Raw genomic sequence first — 21,845 nt, 5'->3', positions numbered from 1 at the left:
GGGTTGGCTCTGCCTTCCAGGGCCTCTCAGTCTGCGTGTGGTGAACAGAAAGTCCATGCAGGTGGAGACAGCTGAGGAAGATAGGCACCCAAGGTTTGGGACACCTGAGGAGCCACAGATACATGCTTTCCTAGAAGCCAATTTGCCTCTGTTGTTATCTGAGCCTGGCTGGTCTGCCCAGGGTGGGAGGATGCAGGATCAAAAGTCAGCTCCTGACTCTAGTTTTACTTTCACTTTTGCTTTCCTGAAATGACAGAATCAGGAAGAGAGCTCAGATCAACAGTGTCTTTCTTTCTCTTGGCCTTGGTGCCTGGTTGCACTAATCACAGCTGGGCACTGTCCCTTGCTGGCACTGCCCCTCAGTAGAGACCCTGCCTGTGGTCACTGTAGCCCACTCTCTAGGCCAGGCCTGAGGATGGATGTTTTGGAGACCTCCAACTTGCTGGATGAGGAACTGTATTCACGGCAGCTGTAAGGGCCGAGGAAGAGTGGTGAGTGGGGTGGCCTTCTGACCTCTCATTTCCAACCACCTGCTGTCCCACTTCCCATCCACAGATATGTGCTGGGTGCGGCGGCCATGCAGAGGATCCAGGGAGCCAAGGTGCTGCTTTCAGGCCTCCAGGGTCTGGGGGCTGAGGTGGCCAAGAACCTGGTGCTGATGGGTGTGGGCAGCCTCACTCTGCATGATCCCCACCCCACCTGCTGGTCCGACCTGGCTGCCCAGGTGAGGGTCATGGGGGGGCTGTGGGCTCCCAACCCGGGGTGGTAGAAAGATCCCAGAGGGTTCTCTTTGCTCAGGCCAGACTGGGTCTCTCTTTAGTTCTTTCTCTCAGAGCGGGACTTGGGGAGGAGCAGGGCTGAGGCCTCTCGAGAGCTCGTGGCTCAGCTCAATAGAGCCGTCCAGGTCTGCGTCCACACGGGAGCCATCACTGAGGATCTGCTGCTGGACTTCCAGGTGCCCTCCCAGCCCCACTCTCCAGGCTAGCCCAGTCCCCTCCTCCAGCCCTTAGCGGATTCTGCCCTTAAGAGCCAACCCAGGGAGGGCTATGCACTGGCTCTGGCCCTGCTGATTATGGAGTCTACCCAGGTAGTGGTGCTGACTGCCTCAGAACTGGAGGAACAACTGAGGATAGGCACCTTCTGCCACCAGCACAGGGTCTGTTTCTTGGTGGCTGACACTCGGGGCCTTGTGGGGTGAGTAAGACTGCCTGCCCAGTCTGCCATGTCGCAGCCAGCAATGGGTCCCAGCACTGCTCCCAGCTCCAGGCTTGCCCCAGCACACCCCCACCCAGCCCCAAGGCCTCTCCCAGCATCCTGTTCCCAATTCTGGCCCCTTGGGCCTGTCCTTGCATCCCTTCAACCTTAACGACAGTCCCTGAGCTGCCTCAGTGCCCCCTGCCACCCACCCCAGGCAGTTGTTCTGTGACTTTGGTGAGGACTTCACCGTGCAGGACCCCACAGAGGCAGAACCCCTGACAGCCACCATCCAGGACATCTCCCAGGTGGGTGTTGAGCTGTGGGCACTCCCTGCTGCCCAGGGAGGGGTTGCCATGTCCATGGAAGGTAGGTAGATGCGCTCCTGAGCCAAGCCACTCCCTACTCAGGGCTCCCCCGGTGTTCTCACCCTGAGAGAGGCCGACATCAGCAACTTCTGCGATGGGGACTTGGTGACTTTCTTAGGCATCGAGGGCATGGTTGAGCTCAACGGCTGTGCTCCCCGGCCTATCCGCGTGCGGCGTAAGTCAATCCTTGTCTCAGCACCCAGACCCCCATTGGGGGTGCACACAGCCTGGTCTTGGAGATAGGTTCCCCCCTCCACCTTTCTCAGAGTGGAGCAAGGACATGGGTGCAAAACCAGATGGGGTGTGAGGAACTACTCAGGGTCAAGGGTCATATTGACTAGGCTGGATATTCCCCAGAGGACAGGACCTTGGAGATCGGGGACACGATGACTTTCTCCCGTTACCAGCGTGGTGGGGCTGTCATTGAGGTCAAGAGACCCAAGACTGTGAGCCATGTGAGTGCAAGTGTATATGAAGTGGGGGAGACTGGGCATCTTGAGGGGGTCACAGAGTTCTGGGCCTGACCCTGAGCCAAATGCTACTTGCAGGAGCCCCTGGCTGTAGCCCTGCTCCAGCCCCGTGTGGTGGCCCAGAGTCCCCAGGAAGTCCACCGTGCCCTCTGCCTGCACCAGGCCTTCCGTGCACTGCACCAGTTCCAGGCCCACAATGGTCGTCCACCCCAGCCCTGGCATCCTGTGAGTGGCCCTGTTGTCAATCCCATTCCCCTCCAGCCTCTGTCTTATTAGAGTCTCACCCATCAGGAGGCGACAATGATCCTCACAGATCCTAGTTTGAATCCCAGAGTCAGTTTCCCCACTTGTAAAAAGGAGAAGATCTCTTGAGGCCAAGGGCTGGGTCAATGAAAGCACCAGGCACCCAGCGCAGCAGACGCTCATTGTGTGCAGCAATGGGGCAAAGTCCTCCCATTCAGGCTTCTGTTTCCTTTTCTATAGAGCCCGGTAGATAGCTGCTTAAAGAATTTGTATGCGGGGTGGAGCTCAGCCAAGGGCTGCTCTGCCACAGTGTCCCATTTTGCAGGGTGATGCAGAGGCTGTGGTGAGCCTGGCCCGGAACCTGGAACCACTACGAGGAACTCAGGGAGAAATACTGGAAGAGCAGCTGGATGAAGCCCTAGTGCACACAGTTGCCCTGAGTAGTGCTGGTGGCCTGAGCCCCATGGCAGCCATACTTGGTGCAGTAGTTGCCCAGGAGGTGCTGAAGGTGGGTGCAGGAAATGGGCAGGTTGGGGCTGGGAAGTGTGCCATGGTCAGCGGGTACCAGATTGTGCATTGCCATCAGAGGGCACCCAGTACCAGACAGTGGTCTTGGAGGCTTCACCCACCTGGGTGTAGCCTCCAGCCCAAGGTCTGAGGCGGTTGGGAGGTGTCAGGGGTCCCCAGGCTGAAGTGTCAACTTCCAGGCAGTCTCTGGGAAGTTCATGCCTCTGGACCAGTGGCTGTACTTTGACGCTCTCGAGTGTCTTCCAGAAGATGAAGAGTCCCTTCCCAATCCTGAGGACTGTGCCCCGGTGAGAGCTTGGGGTGGGGGTGCAAGCCCTATCCAAAACCAGGACTGGGGAGAGAAAGGAGGAAAGGGCCTAAGGCTCTGACCTGGAAAACTCAATTTAAGAGCGAGACATGGCACAGGCCAGCAACTATCACTGTCCCTTGTCTGTGCTCCCCAGAGAGGCTGCCGCTATGATGGACAAATCGCAATATTTGGGGCTGGTTTTCAGGAGAAGCTGGGCCACCAGCGCTACTTCTTGGTGAGCTATGGGGTGAGGTTGGGAATGTCTGTGGGAGGACCAAGCTGGGCCAGGCCTCAGGGCTAAGGCCATTCCTGCTGGCAGGTGGGAGCTGGTGCAATCGGCTGTGAGCTGCTCAAAGGCTTTGCCCTAGTAGGCCTGGGTGCCGGAAGTGGTGGGGGCGTGATTGTCGCTGACATGGACCACATAGAGCGCTCCAACCTCAGTCGTCAGTTCCTCTTCAGGCCCCAGGACATTGGTGTGAGTGGCAGTCCCTCCCTACACACTCCTGTATCCCAGACTGTCCTCCCCATAATGCCCTGCCCCAATACCCTTCTACCTTCTTCCCAGAGGCCCAAGGCAGAGGTGGCTGCAGAGGCTGCCCGTTGCATGAACCCAGACTTGCAGGTGGACCCACTCACCCACCCACTAGGTCCCACCACTGAGCACATCTATGGGGACAGCTTCTTCTCCCGTGTGGATGGTGTGGCTGCTGCCCTGGACAGTTTCCAGGCCCGTGAGTATGCAACCTTGGACCTCAGACCCTTGCCCAAGGCTGTGCCAGCCCCACCTCTGACCCTCTGACCTCTTTGCCAGGGCATTATGTAGCTGCTCGCTGCACCCACTATCTGAAGCCACTGCTGGAGGCGGGCACACAGGGCACCTGGGGCAGTGCTGCAGTGTTTGTGCCACATGTGACCAAGCCGTACAGAGCCCCCGCCGAGGCTGCAGCTACTGAGGATGCCCCCTACCCTGTCTGCACCGTGCGGCACTTCCCCAGCACAGTTGAGCACACCTTGCAGGTGGGAAGCAACCTGAAGACCCCCACCCCACCCAGGTCAGCCTTCATCTTCAGACCTGTTCCTCACTGGATACTTCATTGTCCATCCTTCTCCACAGTGGGCCCGGGATGAGTTTGAGGGACTCTTCCGACTATCTGTGGAGGCCATCAACCGCTACCAACAGTAAGGCCATCAGCAAGGGTGAATGGGAGTCCAGGACCCCTGGGTCCAGAGTCTAAAGGGTTCAGCCTCGAACCTCCCCCTCTTTTGGCAGGGCACCCACTTCCCTGACAGACATGGATGGACCACACATGCTGACCCTTCTGCAACCAGTGCTGGGTGTCCTGAGGATGCGTCCACAGTCCTGGCAAGACTGTGTTTTGTGGGCCCTTGGCCACTGGCATCTGTGCTTTCATGATAGCATCATGGAGCTGCTGAGGTGCTTCCCACCTGAGAAGGTGTGTAGCTAGGAGTTGGGGGTTGAGGGCTCAGGGAGGCCTGGGAAGGGGGTCAGTCTGAGCCCAGCAGCCTCTGTTTCCCTAGGTGCTGGAGGATGGAACTCCTTTCTGGTCGAGTCCCAAACAGTGTCCCCAGCCCCTGAAGTTTGATGCCACACAAGTGAGTAGGGTCCCCTGGGGAGCCATGAGTTGGTGCTGTGGCCTCTCAGGGCAGAGGTGGGCACCTCTGCATTCTGCAGAGATGCACGCGTGCTGAGAGAAAGAAACATGTATGCACATGTGGATAACCACATGTGAGGCAGAGGCAGGCACTCAAACAGATCTATAAATGGGCAGTAATGCCTTTCACTCATCCATACACGCTCCCTTGCACCCATGTATCTTCCCCTGCTCTGGGTCTGGCTGCAGGACATGCACCTCCTCTACGTGCTGGCGGCTGCCAACTTATATGCCCAGATGCACAGGCTGCCTGGCTCACAGGACGGGACTGCACTCAGGGAGCTGCTGAAGTTGCTTTTACTGCCTGGACCCCAGCCTCTGGCCCCCATCTTCACCAGTGACCTGGAGCTGACTCGAGCTTCTGCTGAGTTCGGTGAGGGCTCTGGCCCCAGCTTACCATGCAGCTACAAGTCTGACCCTGTTCTCAGCCTATGCTGCAAAAGGAAGATGAGGCCTGGAGGCCTGGAAGTCAATTCACTACCTCTTAGGCTTTGTGGCCTTGCTCCTCTCTAGGCTTGTGCCCATCTCTGGCTCCTCTGTAGGCCCTCTCCCTGCTGCCCTCCCTATCCTTTAGCTCTCTTGGTAGATTCTCAGAAAAAAAAAAAAAAAAGCCCACTGGCTCCTGGGGAGCCCCTGGCTATGGCTCCCAGGTGGGGACAGTCAGGAGGCACACACCTGCTGGGGTTGCTGGGGAGGAGATTGCAGTATCAATCAAGGGGTTCCCTGGAAGCAATGAGTGAGGCTTGGCAGACTGCCAGGAATAATAGGCACCAGTCTCCAGGGAAGAGTGCAGGAGAGAGGCTAAGAACTGCCCCAACACTACCTTCCCCTGGCAGGCCCTGAGCAGTCAAAGGAACTGCATGAAGCCCTGGAAGTCTGGAGCGTGGGTCCTCCCCTGGAGCCCCTGCTGTTTGAGAAGGTGGGAGCCCGACTGGGGGAGGGAGGCCAGGCTGGGGAGGCTGTAGCCGTTGCTAAGTGGGTAGTTTTGGAGCCCTGGGGGCTAAGTTGTCCTCCCAGCAGGGCACCTGGAAGTGCCTCACCTTCCCTGAACCTCAGCCTCCTTATCTGATAAATGGGGAGGGGAGCACCCACCCCACAGAACTGTGTGAAGAGCTGTGCAGAGGCTCAGGGTCAGCCCTGGTAAGGGACAGCTACTGCCATGTTAGCACTACTGTGATGGGCCTCACAGGACAATGACAGCAACTTCCACGTGGACTTTGTGGTGGCGGCAGCTACCCTGCGAGCTCAGAACTATGGGATTCCACCAGCCACCCGTGCCCAGGTAACTGCCCCTTGGGGCTTAGGCCTGGAGGCGGGGGTCAAACCTTAACTCCATACCTTGGGCCCAGATTGAATCTCCTATCCCTGGCAGAGCAAGAAGATTGTGGGCCGGATTATCCCAGCCATTGCCACGGCAACAGCAGCTGTAGCGGGCCTGGTGGGCCTGGAGCTATATAAGGTGGTGGGTGAGCCGCAGCCTGGGCGGCCTCTCAGTGCCTTTCGCCACAGTTATCTGCACCTGGCTGAAAACTATCTCAGTCGCTGGGTACCTTGTGCCCCAGCCACCCAGACGGTAAGCTTTGCCCCTCTCTGCCCCCTATACACACACAAACACCAGGTCTGGGTTTTCCCTGCACCTACTAGTCAAACAGGCCTTGCTCTAGCTGTGGGCTATCACCTCAGGACTCCCTCCAGCCCCTTTCCTGTTGCACAGCCAGGCTGGGACCTGTCAGACACAGGAAGCAGCTGTCAGACACCCCCCACCCCCTACTGGTCTGGGGGAGCAGCAGCTTAAACTCATTAGTGGAACCAGACATCAATACCCTGAGGGGGAGGTAGTGGGAGGTGGGAGGGGTCCCCAGTGCCAGACAGAGCTCCCCACACATGGCTTGGGGGCCTAGCCCATCCCTCCAAGCTGAGTTCTAGGGCACTGGACTTACCCCCAGGGATATGGGGGTCTGTGTGTGTTCATGTCACAGATGTGAGTGCACCAGTGTCTGGGCATCCTTGACCCTGTGTTTGTGGGCATGGAGGGGGCATGCTTGCACATCTGTGAGCCAGATGGGAGCATGGGCTAGTCCCAATGTGAGTGTTCATGTGGGTACACATAGGGGTGTTCCTAGGCTTGCGTTCCTGTGTGTTCTTCTGAGTGCAGGACTGTGAAGGCTAGCACATGTGCCCAAGCTCTGCAGAAATTAGCAATAGCCAACTTCCTTGGGCACAGGAGAGGGGGTGGAGGGAATGCCTTCACTAGGGTAAAGGGCAGAGGTCATGGATGGGCTGGGCTTTTGCTGAGCATCCCTGGGGTCCCTTGAGGCACAGCACACAGAGACCTTTTGTGAGGGGCTGGCCTCTAGCCAGCACACAAGCCGCTTTCGTCCATGGGGGAGGGGGAGGGGGAGCCCCCCATCTCACCTCTGGCCTTTTTTTAGCTTGACCCCAGTGTGGTTTCTGGGTGGCTGGCAGGGCCCTCCTGTCCTGGCCCTTGCCTGCCTGCCATTCTTTTTCCCTTAGCCCTAGACACCAGAACCCCAAGGTCCTTGAAATATGGAAGGAAAAAATATGGAAGAAGAGGAGGCCCTATGAACTGTCCCTGCTGGGGTCTCTGGGCCAGTGGGGCCCTGGCGGTCACTGTGCCCCTTGCCCCTGTGTGCCCATGAGAAGTCTAAGGTCCCAGGGAGGGCAGGATCATGGGGACAGGATGTGTACCCACACCCCGTTCCCAGTCTTGCATTTGAGGCACAAGCAGTCTTATCGGAGACTGCAGCAGCCCTGCCCCCACTTCCTCAGGAAGCAAGCAATCCCCCCCCCTACACACACACACATACGTACACACAAGACTGGCCTGTGTGATGGATTGCCTGTTTCCCTACCCGGAGGCCCCATAGCCCTGTTTCCGGTGCTGGCCCCAGCATGGGCGGAGAGGGGGCCGAGACTGAGACTCTGGGCTCAGAGCCCACCTTCTACTCCCACCCCCTGGCTTTGCTTCCTGTCTTCCAACCAGTCCAGCTCATCCCCTAGGAAAGGTAACTGGGGTGGGGGTGGAGGTGCATGTGACAGGCCTCTCACTCCTCCCCACCCCCACTCCCAGTTCCATCAACTGGCATGGACCTGCTGGGATCGCCTGAAGGTGCCTGCTGGGCAGCCTGAGAGGACCCTGGAGTCTCTGCTGGCCTATGTACAGGTGTGCTCAGTCCCTGCCCACCCCCAAGATTGGCCTGGGCCAGCCCAACTGGTGCCTGACCTATCTCTCTCCCTAGGAGGAACATGGATTGCAGGTGAGGATGCTGCTGTATGGCCCCGCCCTACTCTACTCTACAGGATGGTCCCCTGACAAGCAGGCCCAGCACCTACCACTCAGGTGAGCCCACATCTAGCTTTTGTCTGGCCCCATCCCATCCCCTGGAGGTTAGGGGTGGGAACACTAAGTCTCTCCTCTTTTTATTTCCACACTGGGCCCCTCACACCTTCCTGAAGCTTTCTTTTGCCAAATGGAGTCAGCAAATGGGGTGGGGGTGGAGCCAGGGCTGAGAGCCTGAGGAGGGGCCTCCAGGAGCTGCCTATTTGGTCGACCCCACTGGCTCCCCCACACCCTGCACAGCCCCCTTTCATTGCCCACTCCCCAGGGACCTTTGGCTTCCTGCCTCCTCCCTGCTCCACCAGCCACTCCTAAAATAGTTTCAGATGTTTCCTGCCTTGAGCTACTTCTGCTCCTGGCTTGGGCTCCTGATGGCCGCCAGAACTCTCTAGTCCATGCCAGGTCGCTTTCTGCCTGCCACTGCTCACCTACATACTCTTCCACCCCTGCTGCCAGGGTGACAGAGCTGGTGCAAAAGGTGACTGGATGGGTTCCTAACCCTGAGCAGCGGGTACTGGTACTGGAGCTGAGCTGTGAGGGTGAGGAGGAGGACACTACCTTCCCGCCTGTGCACTATGAGCTGTAATGAGGCAGCAACCTTGCCACTCGGCTCTACTAAGCCCACACCTACATCCTGAGCCCAAGCAGGCACTCAATAAATGTTTGTTGAAAGAAGGCATAGTGGAGAGGTTGGATGACAGAACACGAGGCAGCAATGTACATGGGGCATGACACGGACAAGGCAAGGACCCTCAAAGGAAGAGAAAAGGCTCTGTAGATTCTCTTGCCTGGGTTGTGCCTTGCAGGGCTGAGGCTGCCTCCATAAGGAGGTATGGAGCCAAGACAGTCCAAAGAAAGGCTTTTATTGTTCCCAGGCTGTGGGGCAGGGTCAGAGGTAGCCGACAACATCATTGCAGATGATGGGCTGGCGGCTGTGGCAGCTCATGAGGGCGGCAAAGCGTGAGACATCTGCAGGCAGCTCAGGTTCGGGGCGAGGTGGGCATGACAGCCGCTTTCCTGCCATGGCTGCCCGCCGTGCCCCTGCCAGCCGGCGCCGCAGCTGCTCGGAGAGGCCAAGGAGGAACTGGGGAGGCCGGGAGCGGGCACGGGGCCCGCCCCCCTCGCCCCCCTCGCCCCCTGCTTCAGGCAGTTCCATCCAGTTGTGCACTAGATCAGCAAAGCAATTGTCCCCCAGCACCAGTGGCTGGCGACTGCGACCCCTGCTCAGCAGAGCTGCTGTCCAGTCCTCTGCCTCCAGCTCTCGCCAGTGCTCCAGGCAGGCGTCCGGGGTGGACTTGGGCCGTGGTCGATGGGCAGATGGTGCACTGGCCACAGAGGCCCTGCTGGGCAGGGGAAGGCCACTGGCCAAGAGGCTCTGGCTAGGGGGTGGCTGTGCTGGGGGTGGTTGGCGCCGGAGTATGGGCAGTTCTTCCTCAAGCCACGTGCTCCCTGACACTTCCGAAAAGCCAGAGTCCCAGTCCAGAGCATGTTCCCTTGGGTCCCCCAAGGCTGCACCCCTGTCTCTCATCACCACAACTTCCTCCTCCTCCTCCTCCTCCACACAGCAGGCCGAGTCCCCTTCTGAGGCATCTGAGGCCCTAAGCTGGTAACTGGACCACACACTTGGGCTGGGCTTGGGGGGTGGCCGCAGGGGCCCAGACATTGGGGGTGAGGCCGTGTCCCGGCCACACAGCTGTGCAAGAAGAGAAGGCAGAAGTCAAGAGTGGCACCATAGCACTACATACCCCTGACTGCTGGCCAGGCCAGGCCAGCACCAAGAACAAAGGGCCAGGAAGGGCTGGATAGGGTAGCAGGGCCACTGGTGGGTACTGGGTTGGTGTTGGGGTGCTGGTGCACCGAAGTCCGTGTGGCTCCCATTAGCCAACCTGGTGCCGGTCTGGCAGGCTGCAGCATGCAGGGCTGGGCAAGTCGGCACCCGCCACCAGGGCAGGCAGGCAGGGGTGCAGGCCTGCACTGGGAAGTAGGGCTTGCCCAGGACTGAGGGGTATCCGTGCCTCTTGGGAATTTAGCTCCCCCAAGCCCACAGTTTCTTCCAGAAAAGGATAGAGTGCTTGCCAAACAAGGGGTAGAGGAAGGAGGGCCAGGCCAGCCTGGGGTTGGAAGCTTCCATAGCAGCTCCAGCATCTCTTCAGGCCCTCCCTGCCTCCTGACCAGCCCCAAAAGAAGTTTCTCCCTCCCACCACCAGCACTCCCCGCGCTGCTCCTGCAGTATGGCCAGCTGGGAGTCTGTTACCTGATGCCCAGCTCAGCTCCCAACCATCCGAAACCCGACGCTGACCATCTGGGCCCTCTGCGCCGCCCCACCCCCATCCCGTCTCAGATGGGCACTTGGAACGGCCCTCACCCGTCTGTCGTTTGGGCAAAGCGGTAGCCGGGCACCCCACACCGGTCCCCACGAACCACACCCGCGCCCAAGCCTCACCAGTTCACAGCGGAGCTGGCCCAAGAAGCTGTCAAACCGAGCCCTGTGCATGCCCGTATAGGAGTCCCCGCCAGTCCTGCCCGTTCCTTCACGAACCCCGGCGGGAGCCGCGCAGAGAGGGCCGGGCCGGCCGGGCCAGCGGCGTGATCGCCCTCTGCCTTGCTCCACGGCTCGTCGCTCTCCGTAGCGCCCGCCGCCACCGCCCCAACATCTGGCAGCCGCGCCCCGCCCCCGGCGCCGCGGCCAAAGGGGGCGTGGCAGGGTTCTGTCCCGCCCCGCGGACCCCGCGGGGACGGTGACCCAGGCGACCCCTCCCCTTCGCGGGGCGGGGCTGTAGCTGGGAGCTGGGCGGGGTTCGCCTCGAGACCCCTGGGATGGTAGAAATGACTCGAGTTTCGTTGCGTGACCTAGGGCAGACCGCTTCCCCGCGGCGGCCCATCTGTCCCAGTGTAGAATAGCGGTCCCTTTCACGGGGCCCCTGTGAGCGCGGGTCCCCGGCGGCGCCCACGTGCGGACCCCTCCGGGCGGTAAACGCCCCCGGAGGTTTGATCTGGCTGTGCTGTGAACCCCTCGGGGCCAGACCCGTTGGTTGGTCCCGCTCCTAAGGCCGGACTCGACAGTTCCTGGAAGTGGTGGGAGGGCGGCTAGCCCTCTCTGAGGACTGAGGGAGCTGTGTGCACGCGCGACCTCGAGCCTGCCCAGCGACGGGCCTCAGTCAAGGCCAAACCCACACCTTCCTCTCCCGGCCTCTGGGTGGAGCTAGGCAGGGCCGCCCTCTGGTGGGGAGCACGCGGTTAGCGGCTAATCCAGTCGCTACAAACGTCCACCTGTATCCCGGGGCGCAGCAGCCCGTCTGTGGGCACCATGTGTGGACTGAGGAACAGTGCTGGGAAGGAAGGGGCTCTCCGGCCGCAAGGGTCAGGGCGGATCCCCTGAAACTGCTCCATGATCAGAGGCTAGGCTTAAGTGTTCAGTCTAGCTGGACACAGACTAGACATGTCAGCAGACAGGAAAATACCGGGGAATGATGGAGATGGGCTAGCTTGGGTGAAAGGGAGAGACTCACAGAGTAGGCATATTAGGGATGAGATCTGGGTAAGCCATCATGGAGAGATTAAGAGAAAGGACATTCTAGGCAGATGGACCAGCCAATGTAAAGGTCCTCAAGCAGGAACAAAGCTGGACAGGGCAGAAACTAAAGGACTAATTTGTCTGTGCTTGGGGGAGCGGGGCATGAAGAAGTCAGCAAAATCAGGTTCCAAGCAGCCATAGAAAGGAATATGGGCTTTGTTCTATTTCAATGTGGGCAGTGGGGGCTTTTGAGCAGGGAATGGCCTGGCCTGGCTCTTCTTTAGGGGATCCTGGCTGCGGCCCAGTCTGTAATCAGAGCGGAGGCTCCTGCCTCATCCAAGCAACTTAGTTGGGGTTGGCCTAGGCCTGGGTAGGGCAGGTGCAACAGAAGGGGTGAGTTTGAGGTATGTTTTGAAGCTAAACTCAAGCCTTGCTGATGTATGGATATGGGTGGGGAAAGTGAGGCATCATGCACGGGTCCTAGATTTCTGCCCTGAACAACTGAGAGGATAGAATGGCAATGAATTGATCCAGGAAAGGATGGAAAAGAGGGGGTTTGGGGGGAAAGAAAATGATCACTGTGGACAGTGTGACTTTTGAGATGCTTGTCAGACATCCAAGAGGAGAATGTGGAGTCGGTTGCTGGGTGTGCTGCTGGAGTTTGTGAGAGAAGCCGACACTGGAGCCTTGGCTCTGGGAGGCAAAGCGAGTGGATGGTATTTAAGGTTGTGGTCCTGGATGAGATGGGAGAGGTGAGAATAGACAGAGGAAGACAACAGTCAATACTGAGCTTGGGAACACCCCACTGTTTGGAGGTCAGCGAGATGAAGCTAAACCAGTAAAGATGCTAAGCAGGAGTAGCGAGGGATGGGGGGAGGAAACCTGAGACTGGGGAGACTTGGGAGCAAGAGTCAAATGCTGCTAAGGAAGGAGGGGTGAAAACAGTCTGCTGGACAGTTTCATGGAGGGAGAGACAAGCCTGACCGGAGTGGTAGAGGAGAGTGAAAGGTGAGGAACTGGAGAAAGCAAAGTATAGACAACTTTTTAAAAACTGACAGATAACATAAATATAATAAATTTGTGGACAGCTCTCAAGGACATCTCAATAAATGCTGAAATCTGTAACACCTATGCATATGTCACCCAGGTAAAGATATAGAACATCCCCAGCCCTCCCGGAAGACCACCTTGCACCCCCTCTAGTTGATATCTGCAACGATAACCACTACTTTGATTTCTGTTACTGAGGATTCCTTCTGCCTGTTGAAGGTAGACCCTTTTTGTGAGATTTTGTTGATTGTTGGGCTTGGATTTCCTAGATAGATTATGTTCTAATTGTGGGGAGGGTGCAGCTGGAGTTTGGACTCTGTGTGTGAAGTAACAGGTCCTGGGCCCAATTTTCCAGGGTGCTGTGCTTGCTCTAAAGACTGCCTGCCCAGGACTTCCTGAACCTCAGTTTTCTCATATGAAGCTTGACCCTCCTCCTCTCACATCCCCTCAGGGTCATGGTAATAAATAGGTTGGGGACAGTGGAAAATGGGGTTGTCTAGGGCCTCTGGGTGTCTCCTTGGGATACAGAGCTCAGTCACCAGGGATGGGTGGGACTGGAATGTGGGAGGCCCAGGAGTCTTGCCTGCCCAGCTCTGAGCAACGGACCTGGCAACGGGGTGAGTCTGACAAACACACCTGGCCTTCTGGAGCCGTCTCCATTGTCTATATCCTTGGGCCACCATGGTGCTGCTCAGGTCTCTGGTACTTCTTCTTGCTCTGGGTGTCTCTGGTAAGGAGTTGGTGGGTGGGGGAGCCCCAGTTCTCACTCTGCACCCCTCAACGGAGTCCTAACCCTTCTCAGATAAGCCATTCTGCAGGGCAGGGGCTAAGGGAGAGCCAGGGAACAGCAAGGGTCTAAACTTCTGACCCCCATTCTTCATCTTGGCTGGTGACTCAACCAAGTCCTCACAGCTCATCTGTGTAATGGGCTGACCTAAGTACTGATGTGGGAGAAAAGCAAGGGCTGGATCATCAAACTGCTGGCTGCCAGGCCCCAAGATGTAGCCTTGCCCTGCAGTAAAGTCTCAGGGCTATTATGCTCATGTGTGTGATTCCATGTCGTAGAGGGCCTCTACTCTGAATCTCCTGCCCCTCACAGATCGCCACAGCCTCCCCTGGTTCACGAATGTCTCCGAGAGCCAGGGCCCTGGCACCATTCTTCAGTCTTTCATTTTCAACTGTTCCTTCCACATGCCGACCCTGGAATTACTCCATGTGCAGCCACCCACTACCTTCTTCAACCCGCCCAGCCTGACTAGGTTTCAGGGGCAATATTTGGGCAAGGTAGGGCCATGGACACAGCTGGAAGCTGTAAGGGCATAGGGCAGATTGGAAATTCCCAATTCTGGGAGTGGTGTAAGGGAATGAAAAGCTTAGGCCTCACATGGCACTGCCTACTGGCTGTAGGTGACCCTGAGCAGCTCAGCTCGGCTTGATGCTCTGGCGGTGAACCACTATGAGCTGCAGCTGCGGTTTACGTGTGGCAACCATGTGATGGAGGGGCCGCTCTCTGTGGATGTACACCAGGACCTTGGTCATGTCCAGTGTGCTGGCCGATTTGCCAGCCCAGGTGAGGCTGGGGGCAGCAGTCATGGGAACAGGCAGGCATGGCCTGAAAAGAACTTTCTTGACCTCTCCTCTGGCCAGCTGGGGAAATCATTCAGGTACCGGAGACAGTCACACCCAGGGCACGGCTATATACTCTGCTGCTCCCAGGTCTGGAACTCCAGGGAGCCCAGGTGAGACCAGCATACATGGGGTGGTGAGGGTAGAGTTGGGGGTCTTGGGCAAACCAAGCCCAGCCCCTGCCTGGCTGGCACAACCTGCAGAGGGACCTTGGAGTGCATAGCTGAGCATCTGCATGATGTTTGTCCTTGGAAAGAGCCACCAAGGGCTGCCCACCCCCAGTCCCAATGGTTGTTTCCAGAGGGACATCTCAGGGGCTGAGTTCTTTCAGGTTTTCCTCTGCATTCTGAGTTCTCCATGACAATTCTCTATTACTTTTGTAATCCCAAGAAAAGAAATGTAGTTGAAAACAAAATAATTGTTTTAAAAGCAGAAAGGATTGTGAATTAGAGCTGGGGTCGGGGTGGAGGGAGAGAAGCCTAGGTGGGGTATGAGCAGGTACCTGCCGGGTTGTTGGAGAATGTTGAAGGGGTGCTTGGGGGCACTGACTGCTGGATGGGGCCTCCAGTACTTCTGTCCTGTCAGATGAACATCACCAGTGCCCAGGACCCTCCACACTTCCCTGGACCTTTCTCTATCAATGGGCAGGGTTGGCTGCAGGCACCAGCCCAGGGCCTCAAAGGCCAGGCACAAAAGGTGAGCATGATATGGGACCTGAGGGTATTCATGGATTGGGCATGCAGTGGGCAGTGCCCCCACCTCCTGGAGGTTTGTTTGTTCTTGGCCTCCTTGACCTTGACTACACTGCCTCTCCCAGATCTAGCCCATAACCTGCCCCTGCTGCCCTGTGTTGCTATCTTCCTACCTTGGCCTAGTTTTGTGCTGGGCCCTGGAGTCCCAGCAAGAAGAAGGTTCCTGGCTCTGGGGGCTCACAGTCCCCCTCTAACAGAAAGGAGAGTGTTTAGGGCAATCACAGAGGAACAGAAGTTCTGGATAAAGTGGCCAGTGCTGTCTGGAAGAGGTTAGAGAAGTTCCCTCCTTAAAACTTCCACCTCTTGTGACTGGCTATTAGCAACTCTCTATGATTGTAATTCATATTAAATTGCAAATGACCCGGATATCACTTTCTTGGACTATTTGCAGAATTTTAGAAGAATTTATGGCCCAAAGAAATGGGGTTCAAAGGTATACCTGTCAGCAGAGTGACAGGTCATGGGAAGGGCTGAGTGTTAGGCTCCTTGTAGCGGCCATGAGTGAGCTGCCTATCTGAGGGGAGAACTGAGTAGACACACAGATGGACAGACATGGTGGTTCCCTTCCTGTTCTGTGTGCACCACAGGTCTTCCAGCTGTGGATCTTGGTGATGTTTGGACAAGGCCAAAGCTGTCAGGGGATGCTGACAGTTAAGGTTTTGCCTGCTGTCTCCAGTCAGGTCTCCTTCCTGTAAGGCTTCCCACCCTGGAAACAGTTGGGGAGGCCTGTCCCCAAGAAATCCGGGGTATAGTAGAATATGGGCTGGGGTATGGGGCAGCTGGAGTGTTCCCAGCTGTCTGCCAACACCCTGGGATGCGGCCTGCCAGTCAGGCCAGGGGTAGAGTAGGACCAAATGGGTGGGAGCCAGTGCCATATTTTTGGTTCAGGAAGCAGAACCAGAACATCACCATCCCAGAGAACCTGGTCCTTGGGAGCGATGTGGTTAAGGTTCAGACCCGGGGCTTCGATGTGCGATATGAAATCCTCTCCCCGGTGCCCTGCCCGCTCTTCTCTATTGGACGCGGTGAGGAGCATGCAGGAGAGGGAGAACGACCTGGAGGCCTCTAGGGCTAGTCTAGAGGTGACCTGGATTGGGGCGAGGTGGGATTTGAGGGTAGGGTCAGAGTTGAGAAAGTTCTTGGAGGAGGCGGCGGGAGAGGCCAGGTTCAGTGCTCCGCCCCCTCGCCTCTCCTCCCCGCCCTTCCGCGAGCGGCGAGGTGGGGGCGGGGCCTAGCTGGGGGCGGAGCCGGACTCCGCTTCCCCTCACCCCGCCACCCCGCCCAGCCGACGGAGTGGTCCGGACCACCGCGCCCCTGGAGATGGCCCGGGCAACAGGTGCGGCCATCACCAGGCTGCAGGTGAAGGCCTTCGAGCAGTTTCGGCCGTGGGTCAGCGCCGAGCTGGATTTCACCGTGAACGTGCGGTCCGTCAACCGCTGGCCCCCGCGCTGCCTCCCGGCGCTGCTGGTGTGAGTACCCCGGAGCCTTTGCCTGGAATGCTGGGGCAAGAGCCCTGGCTCCCGTCCTGGCCCCGGCTCCTGCCCTGCCGCTCACCCTCGGTTCCCAGGACTCAAATCCCGGAGACCGCACCTGTGGGCACCGTGCTGAACACCTTTACTTGTGCGGACCCCGACTCAGGCGGTGACACTCTTGACTACCAGCTGCTGTTCCACAGCCCTCCCGGCCCAGCCAGCCTCTGCCTTCGCGACAGGGCCCTGGAGGTGCCCAGACCCTGCTCCCAGACCCACGTGGAGGGTCTTAGGGGCAGGAAGGGGCGGGTGACCCAAAGGCCTGTGGGAACCGGAACTGAGACTCTCTGGGATGGGGGGATGATAGAGTCAACGTGCTTTGCAGTTTGGAAAAGAGGGTCAGGGTAGTCTGATCTGCGGATGCCCTGGATTGAGGCAAACCAGTGCGCTTAGGGTCTCCCAGGCCTTGGCTGCACCTCACTCTCTGGCACCTCTGGTCAGGTGAACGCCTCACTGGACTGTGACACTCCTGGGGCCTGTTTCCAGCATGCAGCCTCCATTATGGTGTTGGATGGAGGTCAGCCCCCTATGACCAGTGAGTGACACAAACAGGCTAGCCCATGTCATCTCAGATAAAGCCTCCTGCCTGGACATTCAGGACAGGGCTGTGTTCCCTGTGTCCCTCAGATCCCCATGACAGGGTCATCTCTTCTCTCTCAGAAACCAGTGGGGCAGGGTTGTCTCCACTTCAGACCATAAAGATGGGGCATATCTCCTCTCTTAGATCCCTAGCAAGGAAAGGCCTGTTGCCCCCTCTCTCCCCAGACCCCTTCACTCCTTCGACCCCCAGGGGAGGGTCCTCTCTTCCTCCTCAGACCCCCAGGGAAGGGCTGGACACTGCAGGCCAGCTCCTTGACTGCCAAATGGCCCCCAGCTGAGGTGCCAGTACTGGTGATGGTGACACCTGTCAACGAGTTCTCCCCAGCTTGTGCCCCACGCACCTTTCGGATTCAGGAGGATGCAGAGCCCCACACACTGCTGGGCTCCGTGGTGGGCACCGACATGGATTACCCACATGACAGCATTGAGTACTACACTTCTGGTGGACCCGCCATCTTTGCTGTGGACCGTCTCAGTGGTACCCCCATACCTGCGCTGGGATGGAGGGGTGGGCTCTATAGAGTTGGCTCCATAGGCTGAGTCCATGGCCACCCCCTCTAGGGGAGGTTCACCTCCTGGCACCTTTGGACTATGAGCAACAGAGGTTATACAGGCTCACTGTCCTGTTGACTGACTATGGCCAAGACCAGGACCCCACCTGCCACCGCTCAGGGTCCTGCACCATTACTATCGAGGTTGAGGTAATGAGCCCCACTTGGAAAGAGTCAAAACAAGGGTTCAAATGTCCTCTGATACTCTTTTCCATTCTGTGCCTCAGTTTCCTCAATTGGTTGGTTCACGTAGAGGGGTGGGCCTTATTGTGGAAAGCTTTGGAGCCTGATGCCTGAGCTCTGGCTGTGTTTGGTGGGAGGAGGCTGAGGAGCTGGCTTGGGGGTTTGGGGAATAGATTGCCCCATCCCTAATCTGGCTGCCTTCCTGCAGGATGTGAATGACCATGCACCCGAATGTGAGCCCCCGTTCCAAGAACTCACCATCCAAACACACTCAGGCCATAGTGTGGAGGTGACCAAGATGTCATGTCAGATCCCCCAGGAGCCACAGCGCCTGGCCTTTTCCTACAGCATTGTGGGAGGTCGGGGCTCCGAGGACCACCAGGCTGCGGCAGAGGGGCAGGCCAAGGCCAGCAGTGGTCCCTTTTTCCTGCATTTTTCCTTACAGGGAATAGCCAGAGCCGATTCAGCCTGCAAGGCGCCATCCTGGTGCACAGTGACCCCGTGTTGGGGCCTCCTTGGCCAGAGGAACCCCATACCTATGAAATATTGATCCGTGTGGCCGACGCAGGTCCCTCTACACCCCACTTCAGCACTACAGCCACCGTCATTGTGCATCTAGTTCCCCGGAGGGCCAGCACAGTTGCCACCAGCACTCAGACAGCCACAGTGAGGGGGGGCTCCTCAAGCCATTGGGGGGTGGGGAGAGAGGACCTTGGGGGGCAAGGATACCCAGTTTTCCAGGCTGAACGATGGGGGAAAGCATTCCAGAGGGAACCATGAATGCAAAGACCATGGCAGAAAAGCAAATCTGGGGTGTTGGGTCACTCAGCCCATGGAGGGGTTTGAAGCCTGGATGGTTGGCATTTTGGAAGGGCAGTGGTGAGGATGCGGCCTCCATTTCAGGTGCCCTCAATGATGACACCCCTGCTTGTGACAGACACAGAGGCTTTCTGGCAGCCAGAGCCTTGGTTTGTGGTGGTGCTGACGGTGACTGGCACCCTTCTCCTCTTGGCTCTGGGCTGGCTCCTCAGCAGGCTCTTTGGGAGGTAAGTCTCCTATCCCAGTGCTCCCCACCTCCCTCCTGCCTGCCTATGGACCTCAGCTGTGGATAGGTGGTTTCACCCAAGATTTGGTGACAATGCCGAAATTGATGGGGCAAATGATAGTATTGAAGAGGGCTCTCCTCCCCCAGAGGTCTTCAGCTTAGAGTCTGAGTGACAGTAGGTGAAAGCCGCCTCTATTGTTGGTGGAGCCCAATCTGGGAACAGGATGGGTGTGTATGAGGCCCAGGATTCGAGACTCTGATTCTGTCATGCATTGGACATTTACTCCCATTCCTGACTCTTGCCCCTGTTTGAAACCTGCTCTGGGTACCTTGTGGGCACAGGACTGAGCCCAGGTTGAGATGGGGTAACAATGTAGGCATCACATACAGACATTGGCTGTCCTCAGGATAAAGGGGTGGAGCTAGCAGGCCTGTTGTCCTCACTGCTTGGTCCCTCTTTCTGGCATTTTAGTGTGGTCTAGTTGCTACAGGCACCGAGCAAACCAGCCCAGGCTCTGCTGCTGAACAGGTCAGCTGCCTTTGCTCCATCCCTGGGAGTCTACCTCTAACTCAGGCTGGGGCCAAGAGCCTTATTCTGTATCCCTTGCTCCTACTTTCCCCAGCATCCAGGGAACTGAGGCATCCGTTGAGGGGTTCATGGAGGCATCAAGGACGGAGACATCCCAGGGACCCAGCAGTGTCATGAGCCTGGTATGGCCACCCACCATCCCAAGTTGTTGGCACTGAGGCTGCTCCAAAGTACCCCCTGCCTGCCCTCTTCCTGGTGGATGGTTGCCCCTGTGCAAACACCCATGGCAGCCCCATCAGCTCCATGGAGGAGGCAGGTGGGCTCCTGGCCCTTTCAGGAGCAGTCCCCCATCTGCTCCTCTGTTGGCAGAGTCCAACTCTGCACCCTCTCATTTTCCTCTCAGCAGCATTTTGATGGCAGAGCACAGGACTCCCGTGAGTTCCCTCTTATCAAACCATATTCCACTGGGGCCCTATCTCCTCCTGTCACTAGGCATCCACCATCTAGTCTTTCCTTAAAATGGGTCTTTCAGCCCTGCTCACCCCTCAGACAATGTTTGTCAAACACCTGTGGTGCCAGGGGATGACTCAGCCCTGGTCTGGTCTCTGTCCATGGCGGGGGTGGGGTGGTGGTGAAGACTCCCAGATTACTCTAGAGTCACCAGTGAATTATGGCAGAGTGATCTGGCACTGGTCTCATGGGAGCCAGCATCCAGTTTTGGGGAATCAAGGCTTCCTGCACATTTGAACCAAGCCTCAGAGGACTTGCTGAGTTGAGAAGGGAGGGAGGGGACAGGTTGGATCCCAGCAGAAGGGGAGTTACACCTAGAGTCCTGGAATGCCTTCTCCTACCTTCAGGGTAGGGGAACAGTTCCGTTGAGCCTGGCAATGCCTCTTCTCTCTCCTGGCCATCTGGAATCAGGTACAGGCAGAGATTACCTTTTCAACACACGCACAGGAGCCCGGCGGTGGCTCTGAGGCCAAGCAGGTGTCTCACTACATGTGGAATTTCTTCTTCACGTGATCAAGGCCTGTGTTTTCAAGTTGATTCAATAATAAACAAAATCACAACCCCCAATGTCCCAGTATATGTGGGAGAAGCTCTGAGATCTGTGCTTCCTTGTTCTCACTTGGAGAATGCCCTACCTTGTGGGCACCCTCTAGGAAGTAGCAGAATTATCTTTCTTTTGAGAAGGCATCATATGATGCTGTGACTGCCAGTAAATGATACTCTGTGGAGGTTAGGAGGCCTCCAATCTTTCTGTCCTCTCAGAGGCCATCTAGCTCTGGCAGGTGGGGAGAGTCCAGGAGCTTCCTTTTCCCCATGGGAGAAAACATAGTTGCTGTTTGAGGGCCCCACCAATGTGTGTGGGTCTTTTTGGGAAGGATCTGGGACTTTTGCCCTAGGGTGAGGGGTGGCACAGACTTGAGAAGCCTGTGGCATGGCTAGCCAAGGAGGGCAACACCCTTCTAAGGCAGTGTCCCCATTTCTTCCTGATCTGTTTCTTCTCATTCCTTGGTCCATGATTGGCCCTCTGCTGAGATGAACTATTGCACATAGCCAGGTGATGACCTACAGCAACCTGCAGGAGGGCAGGTCCTCCTGGGTGCAGTGCTGGCCCATTCCCTAAGCCTAGCCTGTAATCAGGTCTCAGGCTACTGCTAGCTCTCCAAGGGGACCTACTCCCTGGGTGGGACTACCCTTACTGAGGTGTCGCCAGGTTCTCTCAGTCTTCCCCCCTCCTCTGCCACCTCTGTTGTCTTGAACTGTCTGATGCCACTGGAGGACCTTCCTTCCTGAGCCAGTTGTGGTGACTCAGTCCATGCAGTAACAGGCCCTGGAAGAAGCCAAGTGCCTTCAGCGAGAAGAAAAACTTCTCTCACAGTCTTCCACTAAAGTAAGGGCATCAGATCAGGCCTCAGGGACAAGCAAACTGGAAGCACGCTGATACAGGAAGTATCTGCAGGTGGACTTTTCCTGAGCAAATTATTCTGCTCTAAGGCCTTATTAAATCTTTACTGTCATCTCTAAGGAGCATGACCATTATCCTCGTTTTACAGGTGAGGCAACCAAGGCCCAAAAGTTGTTTGGAGAATTTAAGAGATAACCGTCTGCCCGGACTCAAATTCCAGTAAAGGGCGTTTTGAAGGCAGGTCATGACAGTCCGGGGCAAAAGACGCTGTCAGAGAAACTCAAAACACGATGCTTTAGGGCAGAGAAGAGGGAGTGCCCGCTGTGTGGCAGGGCCTGTGCTGGGGATGAGTTCCAGGCAGAAGGAACAGCGGAAGCAAAGGGCCAGGGGCTACTGGGGCAGCACAGGTGGCAGCGCCTCAGGACTGGTGA

General features: G+C 57.4%; 3 protein-coding genes across 3 annotated transcripts; 2 read left to right on the top strand and 1 right to left on the bottom strand.

Moving 5' to 3' along the window:
• The first annotated feature begins 252 nt into the window (after window positions 1-252).
• Window positions 253-8,798, top strand: UBA7 (ubiquitin like modifier activating enzyme 7). Its single transcript, XM_037850886.1, has 24 exons — window positions 253-471; window positions 556-724; window positions 821-955; window positions 1,088-1,194; window positions 1,412-1,502; window positions 1,605-1,737; window positions 1,920-2,017; window positions 2,111-2,257; window positions 2,601-2,783; window positions 2,983-3,090; window positions 3,247-3,327; window positions 3,412-3,567; window positions 3,658-3,823; window positions 3,904-4,109; window positions 4,207-4,271; window positions 4,363-4,546; window positions 4,632-4,706; window positions 4,955-5,138; window positions 5,602-5,684; window positions 5,955-6,047; window positions 6,138-6,338; window positions 7,857-7,949; window positions 8,026-8,126; window positions 8,580-8,798. The coding sequence occupies exons 1-24, from the start codon at window positions 416-418 to the stop codon at window positions 8,707-8,709; spliced, it is 3,045 nt and encodes a 1,014-aa protein (XP_037706814.1). The 5' UTR covers window positions 253-415; the 3' UTR covers window positions 8,710-8,798.
• A 167-nt stretch (window positions 8,799-8,965) lies between these two features.
• On the bottom strand, window positions 8,966-10,757 carry INKA1 (inka box actin regulator 1). The gene is made up of 2 exons (XM_037850911.1): window positions 10,567-10,757; window positions 8,966-9,816 (listed from the first exon to the last, which is right to left on the bottom strand). Exons 1-2 carry the CDS (start codon window positions 10,615-10,617, stop codon window positions 9,013-9,015), a joined length of 855 nt encoding a protein of 284 aa, XP_037706839.1. The 5' UTR covers window positions 10,618-10,757; the 3' UTR covers window positions 8,966-9,012.
• A 2,474-nt stretch (window positions 10,758-13,231) lies between these two features.
• On the top strand, window positions 13,232-20,589 carry CDHR4 (cadherin related family member 4). The gene is made up of 18 exons (XM_037850898.1): window positions 13,232-13,382; window positions 13,787-13,971; window positions 14,095-14,257; window positions 14,335-14,426; window positions 14,899-15,009; window positions 15,653-15,756; window positions 15,954-16,090; window positions 16,351-16,534; window positions 16,633-16,786; window positions 17,036-17,129; window positions 17,469-17,672; window positions 17,756-17,895; window positions 18,137-18,287; window positions 18,374-18,594; window positions 18,832-18,974; window positions 19,597-19,684; window positions 19,906-19,936; window positions 20,424-20,589. The coding sequence occupies exons 1-18, from the start codon at window positions 13,232-13,234 to the stop codon at window positions 20,477-20,479; spliced, it is 2,409 nt and encodes an 802-aa protein (XP_037706826.1). The 3' UTR covers window positions 20,480-20,589.
• The last annotated feature ends 1,256 nt before the right edge of the window (window positions 20,590-21,845 follow it).

This window comes from Choloepus didactylus, chromosome 1 (assembly GCF_015220235.1).
Source record: "Choloepus didactylus isolate mChoDid1 chromosome 1, mChoDid1.pri, whole genome shotgun sequence".
NCBI classification, from domain to species: Eukaryota; Metazoa; Chordata; class Mammalia; order Pilosa; family Megalonychidae; genus Choloepus; species Choloepus didactylus.
The sequence above is the reverse complement of the archived record's forward strand: the minus strand, read 5'-3'. Positions and strand labels throughout refer to the sequence as shown.